The 19,739-nt window shown below is 39.0% G+C and overlaps 1 protein-coding gene across 1 annotated transcript in view; it reads left to right on the plus strand.

Moving 5' to 3' along the window:
- Positions 1–18,816, plus strand: part of smarcc2 (SWI/SNF related, matrix associated, actin dependent regulator of chromatin, subfamily c, member 2) — a 93,941-nt gene extending 75,125 nt beyond the window's left edge. Inside the window, exons 22-26 of the mRNA XM_039749653.1 lie at positions 84–216; positions 1,449–1,612; positions 13,563–13,697; positions 15,354–15,711; positions 16,458–18,816. Of these exons, the coding sequence (XP_039605587.1) occupies positions 84–216; positions 1,449–1,612; positions 13,563–13,697; positions 15,354–15,711; positions 16,458–16,534 (867 nt within the window). The 3' untranslated portion in view covers positions 16,535–18,816. The remainder of the gene's footprint in view (positions 1–83; positions 217–1,448; positions 1,613–13,562; positions 13,698–15,353; positions 15,712–16,457) is intronic.
- Positions 18,817–19,739: the final 923 nt, after the last annotated feature.

Consider the following 19,739-nt stretch of genomic DNA (forward strand, 5'->3'; position numbering starts at 1 on the left):
TGTTACTATCTGATTAAATGCTCTGCAATAGTAGAAAATGCTTGAACTTTTTGTAGATATGTATTTATGGTATATCTTAACAGTCGCATGAGAGTAAGGAGGGCCTTCTAGAGGATGAGGGGAAAGAAAAATCTTGTGACAATGGAAAAAAGGATGAAGAGAGAGCCAAAGACACAGATGTGGAGAAAGAAGGCGAAGGAGCAGATGGCGAGGCAGGTAATGCTTAAACCACTGATATTTTTTCTAAAATCCCTTCTATTCTAAATTTTGTTTTTGAACTCTTTTCGAGTTGTGACACACAGCTGGTAGTTCTAATAGCAGAGGATGAATCAATAGAACCTACATGTGTAAAATGTGAGAAAGATAAATATGATTAAACAATAAAAAAGTATTAACTGATTTCATACTAGCAAAACACTATTTTAGTTTAATATTATGCAATAAGGTCTCGAGAAGAAAACTATAACTTTAATTGCAGAATTTTCCGAGATGTCCCTGCTTTTCTGTTACACACTCTTTTTTTCTCAAATATAATGTGTTTACTTGCAATATAAACCAAAAGAGAATAAACCATTCATCCCAGCATAGTTCCATGTTAACCTAAATTTTGCAAAATATTGTCATGGTTTGAAGGTCCCATAAGTACAAGTACATGGTGTAGTACATAACTAAATACTTTACTATCCTTCTTAATTGCTTCTGCATGATTTCTGTTTATAAGGAGTGACAAGCTGACCGGTACTCCCATTTTTTTCTAATTAGGTGTAATTTCAACTTTGAGACCTCCACTGTGTAATTATTTAATTTTTATACTTATTGTGTGTAACACTATCTTATTTTTGCATTGAATATGACCTGTTACATATATGCCCTGCTCTAAATTCTGTCCAATTAATTTGTATTGATTTTGCTGACTCTAATGTACTGTATTTACCGTTCCAACAAGTTTAGTATAATCTGCAAACTAAACCAGCTTCTTAGTTACATTCTTTTTATAATCAATGTCATATATGCAAATTTAAAAAAACAGTGGCCCCAGAACTAATCCTTCAGGAACCCCACTTTCAGTATCATCTTAGTTGAGGGGAAAAATCTGTAAACTTCCTTAGAACAGTCTGTTGTTAGTTTGTTTGACCTGAGAATATCCAGAGTTCTATATAAGAAAATGATTTCTGTGTATGTGCTATTTACATACTCATACTCAGCAGAAGCAATTTAATTAAATTTCAGAATATTAAATTGTGCATCCTCGTGTAATGTTATATGAATATGCCAGCAATTAGTCTGTGGCAGGAGGTCAGCAAATTGCTGAGAAAAGATGTTCTGCTACTCTTATGAAAGAAAATATATAAATCTTTTTTTGGGTGTTTTTAAGGCTGGATTTATATATGCTAATATTTGTAGGGTTATCTTAGTGTACATTTTGTTTATGTATATTCTTTCCTCAGGGGAAATAGAGAAAGAGAAGGACTCAAGGGAGGATTCAGAGGATGGTAAAAGAGACATTGAGTGTGAAGGGGAGAAGAAAACCAAAGTAGAGAGAGACATTGGTGAAGGAAATCTCGCTACTGCTGCTGCCTCTGCACTTGCTGCCGCTGCTGTCAAGGCTAAGGTAACATTGGTTTCTCTCCGTTTCTCTTTTTCTCAGCTTATGCCAGCATCACACTACATGACTCAACATGATTTCTAGTCAGATAGTATAGATAGAGATAGATAGTATAGTCAGATAGATAGTTTGACTACTGTAGTTGCTAATCTGAGGTTGTCATACTGTTCTAGTAGAAAGTACGTAGGCTGATACACATAATCTGATCATAAACAGCAACATTTATTTCTATAGTACGTTTTCATACATCAATCAATCAAAATCTTTATTGTCATTGTAGCAATGAGACATTGTACAAACACATTTTTAGGTTCAATTTTCCAGTGCAGAAAAAAATAAAAAAAAACAAAACACAATTACTCAAGTTACAACTAAAATATGGGATTAAATTAAGTATCCAAAATTGTCCATAACAGCAGAACAATGTTTTCCACTCATACATACATACATACATGCATTATATTGCACTTGTCCCTTATCTAGTCCCTTATCTAATGTTAACTGAATGAAGGTGCACTCAGTCAGATTGACCACTTAGCATCATTCAGCATGGCGATGGCTGAAGGATAGAAACTGTTTCTCAGTCTATTTGTCTTAGTATTTATGGATCTGAAACGTCTGCCTGAAGGCAGGCATTCAAACAATGCATGTCCTGGGTGCGATAGGTCCTGAAGAATTTTCTTGACGTTCCTGAGACAACAGGAACTATGTAGTTCTTCTTGTGAGGGGATAGGACAGCCGACTATCCACTGGGTGACCTTAATGACCCTGTGGAGCTCTTTCTTCTGTGCTACTGTACATCTGGAGACCCACACACAGAGACAGTAAACCAGGATGCTCTCTACTGTGCAGCGGTAAAAGGACGCCAGCAGTTTCTCTGGGATGTTGTTCTTTCTGAGCACCCTCAGGAATTAGAGTCTCTTTTGGGCCTTCTTCACTACCTCAGCAGTGTGTGTTCCCCAGGTCAAGTCCTTCCTAATGGTGACTCCCAAGAAGCGGAAGTCTGAGACCCTCTCCACAAAATCCCCATTGATGATGAGTGGCTGGATGTTGTCTGCCTTCTTCCTGAAGTCCACAATGAGCTCCTTCCTCTTGGCTGTATTTAGGAGCAAGTTGTTATTCCTACACCAGTGCTGAGGCTGATGGGTTTGGAAAAGTAGGTGTCCACTCTAACCCTCTGAGTGTGATCACTCAGGAAGTCCCTGATCCCTGGTCTCCAGTCTGTGGGGTAAGATGGTATTAAAGGCAGAGCTGAAGTCTATGAAGAGCAGCCATGTGTAGCTCCCCTGCTGCTCCAGATGGGACAGAACAGCATGGAGAACAGTGGCCACGGCGTCCTCCGTAGACCTGTTTGTTCTGTAGGCAGACTGGTGCGGATCAAGCATGGGTGGCATGAATGACATGATGTGGTTCCTGATGAGCTTCTCGAAGCATTTCATAACCACAGGGGTCAGTGCAACTGGCCTGTAATCATTAAGACTAGTGACGGTCTGTTTCTTGGCCACAGTACATAGCTCAAAGCACTTTACAAAATGTCAAAGAAAAACTTACAAGAAAAGAAATTTTGCAGGAATTTTAATGAATAAATAATAAAAAAAATCAATATGAGCTTACATAACAGATATACAGTATAATTAGTGGTCCTTTATATATAATACTAGCAAAATACCCGCGCTTTGCAGCAGAGAAGTAGTGTGTTAAAGAAGTAATGAAAAAGAAAAGGAAACATTTTAATAATAACGTAACATGATTGACAATGTAATTGTGTTGTCATTGTCATGAGTGTTGCTGGCATATATATATATATATATATATATATATATATATATATATATATATATATATATATGTGAAAGCCGCCCGGCACAGACAGACGGACAGCATATTTCACCCAACACACGTTTATTTACACTATATACAAAGTCTTTTTGCACTCACAAAACCCCAGTGCCTCCAGCACCGATTCCCCCAAGTCCAGGCCACACAGTTCCTTTGTCTTTCTCCTGGCCACCTCCAGTCCTTCCGCTAGCTCCGTCCTCTTCCGCCCAACTTCCGCTCTGACTGAAGGGAGGCGGCCCCTTATATAGTACTCCCGGATGAGCACCAAGTGTTCCCGGCATTCGCTTCCTTGGCACCCCCCCAGCGTGGCGGAAGTGCCGGCTGTCCTCCCTGCCTGCCAAATTTCAGCCTTCTACCTACACAGGAAGTTGGAGAATTAGTGATGAGTCAGTGAGTGAGTCAGTGAGGGCTTTGCCTTTTATTAGTATGTGTGTATATATATATATATATATATATATATATATATATATATATATATATATATATATATATATATATATCCATCCTTTGGGGTGTGAGCAGCTGTTGCTGAGGGTGCCAGAATCCATCGAGGAAGAAAAATGAAAAAGATTATTTGTACAAAATCTTAATTTATCTATCCATTCCTAAATAATTAAATGGGCAGGCTATTTCGTATCAGTGCAATATGCTGCTTGCTAAAACGGATGACTCCCGCTCTTACGTGCACTTAGTGCTGTGTGGGTGTTATGAACTATCGTATCTGTTCAAGTTCTATTTAAATTTTAAATATAAGTAATTTTTATTTAGTCGACAGAAATATGTTTGTTAGGAATGTAAGTTAAATTTAGTCATCATTGCATAAATTTTTCTTCATCATAGAAATTTAAAGACTAAATTCAACTTACATTCCTACCAAAGCTATTTCTGTCGACTAAATAGAACCGACTTATATCCAAATTTGAGCTGTCGCCTGCCTGCCTGGATAAGTCACCCTCGCTTCGCTCTTACTTTTTTACCGTTTATTTAATTTAATAATGGCTAGTCGTGAAAAAATTAAAACATGGAAGGAGGATTACACGGAGTATGGCTTTACCAAAACAATTATTGATGGCGAATAAAGTATCCATTATTCATAAAGCTTCAAGTGGTGATCTGTTTTTCTGCATTAACCTCATATTTTTTCATACTTCTTCTCAAACCAAGGGGGTGCGAGGGTAAAATGAATCGGGAAGCTGAGATATATATATATATATATATATATATTGAATATATTGAAATAGTTTTACTGTCAAATAATGCAAACAGTACGCGGCACGTTTAAGCCATAATTCTGGGCTCATCAGGCATACACACTCACTGCACCCCATCTCGGGAATCGAACCTCGGACGTCAGCAACAGAGGTGAAGCCTCTCGTGTTGCGCCACAGCGTGTGGTTAGTTTATTTGACCATATGTAGAGCAGGGTGTATATATATATATATATAATAAAATCCTTTTTTCTTCACCCAGGAAGCACATTGTTCTCTTTGTCCATGTGACTATGACGTACTTCCTGGGCATAAGGCAAATTGTCTCTGAGCCTCCCTGCAGCGACTCCTGGCGGCCCCCATGGTATCCAGCAGGGCTGTAAATAAAGACTCCAATGTCCATAATGCCCTGCTGGTCTTTGGGGCACCTCCATACTGCAGGGGGGGCTTCACCTGGCGGTGTGGGGGTATTGGCCGGGATGAACAGCCAGCCATACATCACTAAATATATATATATATATATATATATAATACACAGTGCATCCGGAAAGTATTCACAGCGCATCACTTTTTCCACATTTTGTTAAGTTACAGCCTTATTCCAAAATTGATTAAATTCATTTTTTCCCTCAGAATTCTACACACAACACCCCATAATGACAACATGAAAAAAGTTTACTTGAGATTTTTGCAAATTTATTAAAAATAAAAAAATATTGAGAAAGCACATTTACATGAGTATTCACAGTCTTTGCCATGAAGCTCAAAATTGAGCTCCGGTCCATACTGTTTCCCCTGATCATCCTTGAGATGTTTCTGCAGCTTAATTGGAGTCCACCTGTTGTAAATTCAGTTGATTGGACATGATTTGGAAAGGCACACACCTGTCTATATAAGGTCCCACAGTTGACAGTTCATGTCAGAGCACAAACCAAGCATGAAGTCAAAGGAATTGTCTGAGGATTTTCTCAAGGCACAAATCTGGGGAATGTTACAGAAAAATTTCTGCTGCTTTGAAGGTCCCAATGAGCACAGTGGCCTCCATCATCCATAAGTGGAAGAAGTTTGAAATCACCAGGACTCTTCCTTAAGCTGGCCGGCCATCTAAACTGAGCTTTTGGGGGAGAAGGGCCTTAGTCAGGTAGGTGACCAAGAACCTGATGGTCACTCTGTCAGAGCTCCAGAGGTCCTCTGTGGAGAGAGGAGAACTTTCCAGAAGGACAACCATCTCTGCAGCAATCCAACAATCAGGCCTGTATGGTAGAGTGGCCAGACGGAAGCCACTCCTTAGTAAAAGGCACATGGCAGCCCGCCTGGAGTTTGCCCAAAGGCACCTGAAGGACTCTCAGACCATGAGAAACAAAATCTCTGGTCTGATGAGACAAAGATTGAACTCTTTGGTGTGAATGCCAGGCGTCACGTTTGGAGGAAACCAGGGATCGCTCATCACCAGGCCAATACCATCCCTACAGTGAAGCATGGTGGTGGCAGCATCATGCTGTGGGGATGTTTTTCAGCAGCAGGAACTGGGAGACTAGTCAGGATAAAGGGAAAGATGATTGCAGCAATGTGCAGAGACATCCTGGATGAAAACCTGCTCCAGAACGCTTTTGACTTCAGACTGGGGCGACGGTTCATCTTTCAGCAGGACAACGACCCTAAGCACACAGCCAAGATATCAAAGGAGTGGCTTCAGGACAACTCTGTGAATGTCCTTGAGTGGCCCATTCAGAGCCCAGACTTGAATCTGATTGAACATCTCTGGAGAGATCTTAAAATGGCTGTGCACCGACGCTTCCCATCCAACCTGATGGAGCTTGAGAGGTGCTGCAAAGAGGAATGGGCGAAACTGGACAAGGATAGGTGTGCCAAGCTTGTGGCATCATATTCAAAATGCCTTGAGGCTGTAATTGGTGCCAAAGGTGCATCGCCAATTTTTAATAAATTTGCAAAAACCTCAAATAAACTTTTTTCACGTTGTCATTATGGGGTGTTGTGTGTAGAATTCTGAGGAAAAAAATGAATTTAATCCATTTTGGAATAAAGCTGTAACAAAACAAAATGTGGAAAAAGTGATGCGCTGTGAATACTTTCCAGATGCACTGTATATATATCTACAGTATACTAATAAAAGGCAAAGCCCTCACTCACTCATCACTAATTCTCCAACTTCCCGTGTAGGTAGAAGGCTGACATTTGGCAGGCTTATTCCTTACAGCTTACTTACAAAGGTTAAGCAGGTTTCATTTCGAAATTCTACACGTAATGGTCAAAACGGTCGACAACGTCCGCCAATGTGAACTTTCTTATTTATGGCCCCATCTTCACAAAATTTGGTAGGCGGCTTCCCTGCGCTAACCGAAACCAATGTACGTACTTATTTCGATGGTATGACGCCACTGTCGTCCGCCATATTGAACTTTCCAACGTCACTAATTTTCCAACTTCCCGTGTAGGTAGAAGGCTGACCCCATCTTCACGAAATTTGGTAGGTGGCTTCCCTGCGCTAACCAAAACCGATGTATGTACTTATTTTGGTGGTATGATGCCACTGTCGGCCGCCATATTGAATTTTCCAAACATCACTAATTCTCCAACTTCCCGTGTAGGTAGAAGGCTGAAATTTGGCAGGCTTATTCCTTAAGCTTACTTACAAAAGTTGGGCAGGTTTTATTTCGAAATTCTACGCGTAATGGTCATAACAGTCAACAACGTCCGCCATGTTGAACTTTCTTATTCATCAATACAATTTATATAAAGGACTAGCAAAATACCCGCGCTTCGCAGCGGAGAAGTATTGTGTTAAAGAAGTTATGAAAAAGAAATGGAAACATTTTAAAAATAACATAACATGATTGTTAATGTAATTGTTTTGTCACTGTTATGAGTGTTGCTGTCATCAAGTATTTGATTATCATTATTTCTTTCAATCAGGTTTGTATTTGGAGGATGTGTTGTGTTCAAGTTATATTCCATGTTTGTCAACCATTGTAAAGATAACAGGTTTCATTCGTCAAAGTGTTCACTATCCAAATCGGTACTCGTGAATCTAAGATGTTTAACAGGCATTCCCGATATTAAGTTGTGGATTTGCCTGCGAATATCAGCTCGTCTTCCTCTTTATCTGAGACATCACACACTGCATGCACGGGTTTACCTTTCCCAGTCCTGCAAAGTCAGTTCACGTGAGCCGCTCGGAGTACATGCATCGAAGCTTCTCAGCTATGCTTGTGCTATCTAGTGCGATCTTGCGATGTCCACGGCTTTATTTAATGTTAGCTCAGACTCAGCACTTAAAAGTTTCTCTCACACTTTCGCTGAGTTTGTGCCAAACACTATTCTATCCCTGACCATCTCATCTTCGTTTGCATAAGCACAGTCCTTCACCAGCAATTTTAACTCCATTACAAAGTGATGAAAAGTCTCGTTTATACCCTGCGTCCTCTCATTAAACTTGTATCTCGCGAATATCGTATTCGTCTTAGGCATGACAAACGCCAGCGGCAGCCTGTCTATGAAATTAATTTAAACTTAAGCTTTACACCTTGCTTTCCTATTGATATGTGTACAAAGGCTTGTTCAGCGTCAGAGGGTTGTTTGTTTCCTACTGCATCAATAAGCAGCTCGTCTTCCTCTTTATCTGAGACATAACACACTGCATGCACGGGTTTACCTTTCCCAGTCCTGCAAAGTCAGTTCACGTGAGCCGCTCGGAGTACCTTCATCGAAGGTTCTCAGCTGTGTTTGTGCTATGTCATGTGATCTTGCGATGTCCACAGCTTTATTTAATGTTAGCTAAGACCCGGCACTTAAAAGTTTCTCTCGCACTTTCGCTGAGTTTGTGCCAAACACTAGTCTATCCCTGTCCATCTCATCTTCGTTTGCATAAGCACAGTCCTTCACCTGCAAATATTTCGCGGCAGCGTGTCTATTGGATTGCTGCTGATGGACGGCCTTATATGGGCAGGCACTCAATTACGTGGGAGGCGTGACGATGAGGGACGCAACTCCGCCTCACACGGCGACCGAGCTGCAGGCTGTGGCCATATATATGTACGTATGTAGGTTCCAGTTATGACCGTTATGTGTAGAATTTCAAAATGAAAAACCCTAACCCTAACCCTGCCTAACTTTTGTAAGTAAGCTGTAAGGAATGAGCCTGCCAAATTTCAGCCTTCTACCTACACGGGAAGTTGGAGAATTAGTGATCAGTCAGTGAGGGCTTTGTCTTTTATTAGTATAGATTAGCAATTTTGGTTGTAAAAGATAATGTAAGATAGAGTTTGTTCCATCTACAGAATAAAGTTCAATAATAGAAATTTATTTTCAACATTTTAAATCATGTTGTCATTTAAATGTAATTAAAAAATCTCTTTGAACCTAATTATTACCTAACTAGTAAAGGATACCGCCAAGTTGTATTTCGCCAAGTTGTTTCTTCACCTAATTGCCTTTTGCTGCGTTATCTTTCACCAAGTTGACTGTCGACCAGTTGCCACTGAACCACAGCTGGGGCACCTGCCATACAGGTGGCTGCACAGTGTCTCGATCAATTGGTGGTGGCACCGCAAAACACTACCATAATGAAACTGGAAAAGAAAACTTTAATTTCATTGTTCCAGTTAAATATAATATAATAATAAAATATACTGGGGGATCACTTCCTTTTGACAAAGTGAACTTTTATAATATATTTCAGGTGTTTTGAGTTAATATGCAGTCTTGGCCCATATTTTTTCAAACATGCATTCGGCTATGTGCTGGCCTGAAATTTGAAAGAGCCTTTCATCTGTTTGCCTAGTCCAAAATACAAATTTTCCTTCTTATCTTCCAGTCCCTCTTCATCTTCACCATTTGTGGGCATTATGTAGGTTCCAGTTATGACCGTTATGTGTAGAATTTCAAAATGAAAAACCCTAACCCTAACCCTGCCTAACTTTTGTAAGTAAGCTGTAAGGAATGAGCCTGCCAAATTTCAGCCTTCTACCTACACGGGAAGTTGGAGAATTAGTGATCAGTCAGTGAGGGCTTTGTCTTTTTATATATATATATATATATATATATATATATATATATATATATATATATATAGCAAAATACCTGTGATTGGCAGCGAGAAGTAAAAAGAAAAGGAAACATTTTAATAATAGCGTAACATGATTGACAATGTAATTGTTTTGTCATTGTCATGAGTGTTGCTGGCATATATATATATATATATATATATATATATATACACACACACACTGACACATATACAAACATATATATATATATATATATATATATATATATATATACACATCTATACACATATATATACACAGTTATATATATATATACACATATACACACATACATATATATACATACTGTATATATACACACACACATATATACATACTGTATATACACATATACATATCTACATATATACTGTATATACACATATATATACAAATCTACATATATATATCCACATATATATATATTAGGGGTGGGACTCGATTAAAAAAATTAATCCAATTAATTAGACGATTAATCGTATGTAATCGCACGTAAATTTGCCCCAAATCACAAATGTTTTTTTTAATTTAAAAGTGTTTTAGTGGGCGACAGAATCAAATAATAGACATGTACATGAATATTGTAAACTGAAGCTGTTTTAATTTCTGAAAAAAAGCCTTTAAACTGCATTTGAATTCAAAACAGAAACAAAAATATCATCCCTGGTTAAAATTGGGCAGACTTAAAAATAAAGTGGTAGTTTAAGTACTTTAAGTAGATTTTCAGAATAGTATTGTCTTTAAATAATAATAACCAAAATTTCAACATAAAGTGCAGTTTTCTTCTTAAAAAAATAAGTCAGAAACATAAAAGGTAATTTGACCAACTTAATCTTTAAACTCTGAGTAACCTTAGCCAAAATTATTTTGTACATTAGGCTAAAACAGTGTGATCATTGAACATTTTGTAATTAGATGTAATTAGAATTACTAACGGTCACGGAAGTCCAATGATCCCCAGTAAGAGCCACAAAGTCTGCTTTCTGTAATGCATCTAATTTTGCTTGCTTTTCAGTGTGCACAAAACCATGCTTTTATCAAGGCTTTCGGAAGTCGAAATGATCAGTCGTAGGAGCGCTTTATTCCGACTCTAACATTTTTGTAGCTGTGATGTGTGCATCAGTGTAATGGATGTACCAGGAAATCATGCATTGACAAAAGTTCCCGTTTGCTTGGAATTGAAAGTGTGATTAAATGTGTTATTTTTTTAACGCGTTATGGAGGACATGCATCGAAGCTTCTCAGCTGTGCTTGTGCTAATAAAGGGAAACATTTTAAAAATAACGTAACATGATTCTGCGTTAACCGAATATTTTTTCATACGTCCCAAACCAAGGAGATGCGAAGGTAAAATGAATCAGGTAGCGCGCGTACATACTCAGTGCATCCCTCTCGAATCGAACCTCGAATGTCGCATTAGAGGCTTAAGACTCTACAATTGCCACAGCGTGTGGCTTGTCTATGCGAGTATGTACTGTAGATCGGGTATATATATACATTTAAATATATACCAGCGTATCGCAGTGGAGAAGTAGAAGTTATGAAAAAGAAAAGGGAACATTTTAAAAATAACGTAACATGACTGTCAATATACAGTATTTGTTTTGTGAGTGTTACTGAGTGTTGCTGTCATCAAGGATTTGATTATCATTATTTCTTTCAATCAGGTTTGTATTTGTAGGATGTGTTGTGTTCAAGTTACATTCCGTGTTTGTCAATCGTTGTAAAGATGACAGGTTTCATTCATCGATTAGTTTCTTACTGCATCAATAAACAGCTCGTCTTCTTCTTTATCTGAGACCTGACACACTGCATGCACGGGTTTTTTTTACACTGTCTTCCTTTAGCGGGACATTGACTTTTCCACCGTGTGCTTTGTTTCCACAGTAGCAGCATTTATGAATATGCTGTATGTATCAGGCGCTTCATATTTTTGCTGCCTTTTCAATTGTGTAATTCGGTTTTTGTTCAGCGCTCTTTGGAACTGTTGCCTTTTATCTGTGCACTGCGTCAGTTCACGTGAGCCGCTCGGTGTACATGCAGCGAAGTTCCCAGCTGTGCTGGTGCCATCTCGTGCTATGTCCATGGCTGTATTTAATGTTACCTTAGTCCTGGCACTTAAAACTTTCTCTCGCAGTTTCGCTGAGTTTGTGTCAAACACCACCCTGACCATCTCATCTTCCTCTCCATAAGCACAGTCCTTAACCCGTGAATATTTAGTGGGAGTTTGCTATTGGATTGCGCTGACGGACGGCCTTATATGGGCAGGCACTAAATTACAAACGCCAGCGCAGCTGTCTATGAACTTAATTTAAAGTGTAGGTTTACATCGTGCTTTGTTTCGAAGTAGCAGAACTCATCAATAGAGTTGTATATGTCACTCGCCGCTTCTTATTGTTTCGCTGCCTTCTCAATTATATAATGCATGTTTTCTTCAGCGCTTTTTGGAGGTCTTCCTGATTTTCTACGTACTGCGTGATTACGTGGGAGGCGTGATGATGTCACACGAAACTCCCCCACGGCGTTCAAGCTCATCTCCATTACAGTAAATGGAAAAACAGCTTCCAGTTATGACCATTACGCGTAGAATTTCGATATAAAACCTGCCCAACTTTTGTAAGGAAGCTGTAAGGAATGAACCTGCCAAATTTCAGCCTTCCACCCACACGGGAAGTTGGAGAATTAGTGATGAGTGAGTGAGTGAGTGAGTGAGTGAGTGAGTGAGTGAGTGAGTGAGTGAGTGAGGGCTTTGCCTTTTATTAGTATAGATTAGCAATTTTGGTTGTAAAAGATAATGTAAGATAGAGTTTGTTCCATCTACAGAATAAAGTTCAATAATAGAAATTTATTTTCAACATTTTAAATCATGTTGTCATTTAAATGTAATTAAAAAATCTCTTTGAACCTAATTATTACCTAACTAGTAAAGGATACCGCCAAGTTGTATTTCGCCAAGTTGTTTCTTCACCTAATTGCCTTTTGCTGCGTTATCTTTCACCAAGTTGACTGTCGACCAGTTGCCACTGAACCACAGCTGGGGCACCTGCCATACAGGTGGCTGCACAGTGTCTCGATCAATTGGTGGTGGCACCGCAAAACACTACCATAATGAAACTGGAAAAGAAAACTTTAATTTCATTGTTCCAGTTAAATATAATATAATAATAAAATATACTGGGGGATCACTTCCTTTTGACAAAGTGAACTTTTATAATATATTTCAGGTGTTTTGAGTTAATATGCAGTCTTGGCCCATATTTTTTCAAACATGCATTCGGCTATGTGCTGGCCTGAAATTTGAAAGAGCCTTTCATCTGTTTGCCTAGTCCAAAATACAAATTTTCCTTCTTATCTTCCAGTCCCTCTTCATCTTCACCATTTGTGGGCATTATACGCTTTGCACTTAGAGTTGGGTTCTCATTGACTGTTAATTCTCACACACACAAAGGCCCAGCCCTACATCTAATGTCTAATTATGATAAAATAATTCCAGTTTGATTTTGTCACAGAGTGTTGTCACTAAGTTCATGGTAATGTCTCACTACAAAACAGGCATGCACTTCAACTGTTCATGGCTCGTTGTGTTTTTTTTAATGTACTGTAAATAAAGGCTACAGCTGAAAATTGTTGGAAAACCCATGTACTATGACTTTATTGTCTCACATCTGGGTCTGCAGGATGCCTAGAGCTTATATATGTACATAACAACTTTTTATTACTAAGTATAGTCATACTGTTCATTGACTAGTCTCTTGAAGGCATGAAATGTATTTTCACAATTATTGTATGCTGAGTGTGGAATTTGTTTTAAAGGGTAAGCAACTCCTCTAATTTTTCCCTTAGCATCTGGCAGCAGTGGAAGAGAGGAAGATCAAATCTCTGGTCGCTCTTTTAGTTGAGACTCAAATGAAGAAACTGGAAATAAAACTGAGGCACTTTGAAGAACTTGAGACTATAATGGATCGAGAGAGGGAAGCGGTGAGTTTATAAAAACAAGGAGTATCTGGGAAAGGATATCTGTCACGCAGGAAGCTTTTTAAGTAAAAGAAAGAAAAAAATCGAATACCCAAACTAGAGGTAAGAATTAGAGCTTAAGGAGACAAATAGGAGCTGCTCAAAAAGTTAAATATTGGCCATCACTGCACTGGAGTAGCACTGATCAGGAATCAAAAGACAGAAAGACAGTGTGACTAAAATGATAAAGCCAAAAGTGATCGGTAAATGGAGCGTACACATGGAGATGAAAAGAAAGAGAACTAGGGCCTAAAATTAGAAGCTAAGTAAACATGGGAGCAGATTAGAATTCCAGAGTAAAAGTTTGAATCTATTGTGCTTATTGTGACTCTTGTCAGAGAAGTCATGAGTAATTTTTTCAGGTGGCACCATGGTCCAATTATGTAAAGAACAGAGGAGAACACTGAGGCAAACAAATCCACTTAGAGAAAATTTTTGTGATTTAGAACATTTTAATTTAATAAGCATCTTCAATTTCTAACTTTTATCTATTTGTTGCTTTTAATTAGACTGTTTAAAATGAAAAAAAAAACTTGGGAACTGTTTCTTCAAGCTGAGCATTTGCATAGACTTTAGATTTTAATTCTACTTCCCGAAAACACATAGAATCTTGTTTATGTATCAAGTATGTGTCCATTCCTTGAGTGGCATCGATTTTGCTGTCCATAGTTGTTTTTAAGGGCCATTGCTTCAAATGTATTTTCTGTTTATTATATTTCTATTTTAACTAAATAAAAATAAAACAAACATTTTGATACTATATAGTCTTTAATTTCAAATTTTACACTTGACCAAGTAAATATTTTTTACTGTTGAAGCACTGGGCAGAAAAGTGATAGGTTTATTAAAAACATATTTTTAGAGTAAAGAAATTATCTTAGGGACTTGTAAATAAATATTTAAAGGAAACCCTGAAAATAGAATTGTCAGTCATATTTAACCAGAATTATTTAAAGACGACATTACTTAGTTTGTCCTCTAGAGTGGTCTCCTTTACAAGAAATCGCTGTGCTTTCTTTTGCGACCTCACATTTCAGGTTGTGATGGCTGTCTGTTTTAGTCAATGTTTTAGATGCAGGATAATGAATTGTATTCCAATCCAAAAGCCAGAATGTAGTGAATTTATTTAAAAAAAAAAAAGTATTAATATTCTATGCATATGTAGTGAGAAGTCAAGCAAAATGACACCTTTTATTGGCTAAAAGCAATTTATTGGCATCTTGCCTGAAGAAGGGGCCTGAGTTGCCTCGAAAGCTTGCATATTGTAATCTTTTTAGTTAGCCAATAAAAGGTGTCATTTTGCTTGACTTCTCACTACATTCATAATGGCTAACACGGTACAACACCCTAGTACTATATGCATATGTAGAAATTTTATATTTTTAATTAGCACTTCATCTCAGATTATTTATTTTTTCTGTGACTGGAATGGCATCACTTCTGTCGCCTGTTGTCTTCAGAGATGTGTTCTAAATGCAGCATAGGTTATAGCATTTTTCATTTCATTTTGTGACCTAGATTTAGAAGTAAAGCACCTTCCTCACAGCATTTGTAGGTGTCATACTATGTGGTTGATAGAGGACAAGAATGAGCATTCTTTTCCTTGGTTGTCTTCTGCAGTTAGAGTACCAGCGCCAGCAGCTATTGGCAGACAGGCAGGCCTTCCACATGGAACAGTTGAAGTATGCAGAGATGCGGGCCCGCCAGCAGCACTTCCAGCAGATACAACAACAGGCTCAAGCTCCACCACCATCAGGATCTGTGGCTCCTAACAGTACTGGCCAGCCTCCTTCTGCCCCAGCTGCTCAGTCTGTGCCATCAAATGTCAATACTGGGGCAACTCCCAATAGCACCCAATGTGTAGAACAGAGCGGAGCCCCACCACAGCCGACCCCACCCCCGGGGGCAACACAGCCATCTTCTGTTAACCTGCCTACGCCACCCTCACAGACTGGACACCCAGCTGCCTCCCAGCATGGTAAGTATAAGCCCTATCAACGTGTATAATACATCATCATGATGGATGGTAGGTTTGCTGGAGTTCCACATGTCAAAGAATTTTAGAAGACAACATGGCATTATTGTATCCCAGTATGAAAAGAATAGAAAAAATTTGAAGAGCAAGTTTTATTTGATACCATTTGATAGTGTATTCAATTCCAAAAAATGTGCTTATAGAAAAGTAGTCACCCTCTCCCTTTTCCTCCTCAGCTGTCCACGGGCAGGTGTAAGTGTCTTAGACAATGTCACAGGGTGAGTCAGATGTGCTGTTTGTATTTACAGTACAGTGAATTAGCCAGCAGTCCACATTGCTTGCTTCTTATGATTTTTTTTTTTTACGCTAAACTGTCAGCAGATTTCATTGATTTGGTTAACCAAGTCAGTTATTTAGACCTGGCATATTCATCCAGGCACTAAGGACTTGGGGCTGTTATTTCATAAGCTCATAAATAGCTAACTACAGTGGTTAGGGCTCCTGCCCTCCTTTGAGTCTCTGCTTGGCCTTTGGACATGATAGCACTCTAAAGAGAAGCTGGCCTGCGCTGTTCAGGAGGGTGTTGCAGTACGTATGTCTGTTTAGATATTTTGGCAGTTAATGATTAAGGATAGCATTGAATTGTGATTATTATTTTTAGCTTAATTTCAGATATGACGACATCTTTTCTTCCTATTAAGGCATTAGGATTCACGTTTCCTGACTATGCTTGTCTCTTTTTAATCCAGAGCCCAGTGCCACAATGCCTCCAGACTCTCTTCCGCCAGCATCAGCCTCAGCTGTACCATTTCCTCCTCCGCAATAAGTGATGTAGAAAAGGAGTGTTGCAACAAAAGACTGGGCCCCCACCACACCTTCCCCACCCTTATCCCCTGATGCCTCCCAGTCCAAAGATCCTTCTTTGGGACTGTGTTTTGGAAAGAAAGGTCGGCTGTCCATGGACTTTTCACTTTTTGTGCAAGATTTCTCTTCCTCCTTCCCTGCAAGAGCAGTACTGCTTGCTACATTTTTTATTTTTATTTTTTATTATTTTTTTTGGTATTATGCCAAGTGGGCCCTTACTGTAGGAATCTTGGTTTATTACACAAGAGTGCTGCGCTTCTGTCTTCCTTTGGCATGGAAATTCCATGTGACAGTTTTATTTGAAAATAAGTCCTTTTAGAACTAATGTTCCTGAGCTGCAGACACTTTATAAAGCAAATTGCATTTATTGTCCCCCCTGGATAGACATTAGTGATGGCTATATGGGCGTTCCAGCAAGGAGACCTAAGAAAACCTTTTTTCCAGAACAAAGTTGGCTGCCTGAACTGTTGCACCCAAGGAGATTTTTGTGAAAAATTTGGTCTTGGTGGGGGGGTGGGGGGGTTGGTGGGGGACGGGACCCATTGTTCACTGATACTGCCAGGAGGTCCTTTTGATTGCTTTGACTTAATACTTACTGACAGAAGTCCGGAATGCGAGCCAAGGGGGATTCGCTACAGGAGGCAACCTTAGTTAAGGCAAGCTACATACAGACTTCCAAACTTAAAAGTGTTGAAGAAAACAAAAAGTGTAGAAAGACTAAAGCTACCACTTGAGGAAGTGGTACCAGTCTTTGAATTCATATTATCAAATATGAGGAATAAAAAATAACCTTGGAGGACTGCACTGCATTTAATGCTCAACAGTTACACTAAAATCCCATATTTCTTCATTTCCTGTGGTTTTGTGGAAACAAGAGTGAGAAATTGGTTACAGGGAGTGATGCACTTGCAGGGGTTGCCTGAAACCCATGTTTATTAGTCCTGTGTCATCATGTAGAGGAGCAAGAGAGGCCTGCAGTAGAGTCAAGAAGCACCTATTATACTGAGGATTTATGCAGCATCTGAGCCATGTTTTCCTGCAAATGCCAGTTTGATCATCTGCAGGAGATGTTGTGAGTGGCCTGCTGCATTGTCTTCCTACAGTGGAATACAGGTACATGCTGCATCTTTATATGATCCAATTTATGAATGGTGAAGTACACAGAGGGGTGCTGGTTGTGCTGCCTTCTTATTTATTCCCCTATTCAAGGTAGGCTATTGGCTTCTGTCTTCTTGGTAAGTGTGGGATCATGAAGTCTTAACAGAGCATCACCCCTGGGTGCTGTGTTGCCTACACAATCCCACATTACACTGCTGTGCCAAATTCACCTTCTTCACTCATCAGACATATACGGATAGTGCAGTGCAATGCACTGCTGATCATTCTGGGTGACAGAAGTCATTTTGGCAGTGTCTGGTTAAAACCCATTCCATCTGTAGTCAGAGAAAAAAAATTCTAAGCGGGTGGGTGGTGGTAGAATTAGTGTCCGTTTTTGGCACAGACTGAGATGAGCAATGCCTGAATGTAAATTAGTCCCCTTTGGGTGAAGCCCCGTCCAGATTTTAAACTGGTAAAATGGAAATAAAGTGTGCTGTAAGATGGGATGGAGTGTGAACTGTTTACTGTAGTCCCAGTTTAACTGGTATTGTTTATGAAGTGAAACCTGCCTAGTTGTTTATTGTCTGTTTAGGTGGTTTCTGTTTTTTTTTTAATATATGTATATGTTTAAACTCCTGGGAACTTATTTATTTAATTACAAAGAAGCATTTAATGGATTTTTTTGCAAGTGATCTTCAGGGGGGGTGGGGGTGTTGATATGTCATGTCTGTAGTCTAACAGTAGCATTTCAAATCATGACGTAGGGAAGGGCTGTAACTCTGAACAGAAAATCTGAAGGCATTCATCTCCGTTGCAGCACCCCAGTCTGGCAAGGCTTGTCAATCCCGGTTGTTTGGCAGTCTCCACTCAGCGAACAGGGAGGTGGTGGGACGACATTCCCCTAGTTCAGCAACAAGGTGAGGCATCTTTATAATCTCAGAAACCCACAAAATGTCCTTCCCGGGCCTCACATCCAGGGTAACAGTGAGAGCTGGGCGTGAATGGTGGGGGAGGAAGCATGTGGGGTGAATTGTGAACAGAATGACAATTTATTATGATACAAGCCTTTTTGAGTGAATTCAGTGTGTGTCCTAGCATTGTTACTTTTTTATGTAATATCAATTAAAACAAAACCAACTTTGTTGAGCGTCCTGGTTGTTCATGTGTTTGTGGGAGTGGGAATCGAAACTGGGGGGTGGGGGGCCACCTAAGGTTAACAGACAGGGAAAAATATACAAACACAATATTTGACTGAGTAAATAACTTTCAGAACTTCTATGCTGTGTGTGTCGTTATTTAAAATGGAGGTCTGTCGCAAAGGTGGGTTAGAGAGCTTAAACGACACTGTCATCGGTGTGTCCTTTAACTGCCTCTTTGACATTTGTGGTTAGCACTCTCCTAAAGTGGTCACGTTTCCGCCGTGTGTCTGTTTATGTTAGGTTTGGGTTCAAAAGTTACAGGTGATGAGATGAAATCCTTGCGTTTTGGTTAAATTTGCATACGTGTCACAAAAAATACAATAGTTTTAACAAATTTGAACAGCTTTTTAGAAGTTTCAGCATCTTCAGATTGTACTGCTTCTGCTAATATTACATTCAGATTTATTCAATCAATCAATCAACATTTATTTATATAGCACATTTTCATACAAAAAATGTAGCTCAAAGTGCTTTACAAAATGAAGAATAGAAAAATAGAAGACACAATAAAAAATAAACATAAGTCAACATTAATTAACAGAATAAGTAAGGTCTGATGGCCAGGGTGGACAGAAAAAACAAAAAAAAAACTCCAGATTTTATTTGCTTGATAGCGTTAGGCAAAGTGATTTCCAAATCCCATTATTCTACAGCAGGGATTTCAAACTCCAGCCGAGGAGGGCCGCAGTGGCTACAGGTTTACATTCTTGCCCTTTTCCTTTTTGAAATAATTTTAATTGACTTGCTCTTGAAGACTCAGACCCAATAATTGTTTCTTTTTCCTTAATTTGCAGCCAAACAATACTTAGATACAAAATGAACCATAACATGACCAGCAAACTGTGACCACCATACAGTATCTGAAAATAA

This window comes from Polypterus senegalus, chromosome 3 (genome assembly GCF_016835505.1).
Source record: "Polypterus senegalus isolate Bchr_013 chromosome 3, ASM1683550v1, whole genome shotgun sequence".
Lineage (NCBI taxonomy): Eukaryota > Metazoa > Chordata > Cladistia > Polypteriformes > Polypteridae > Polypterus > Polypterus senegalus.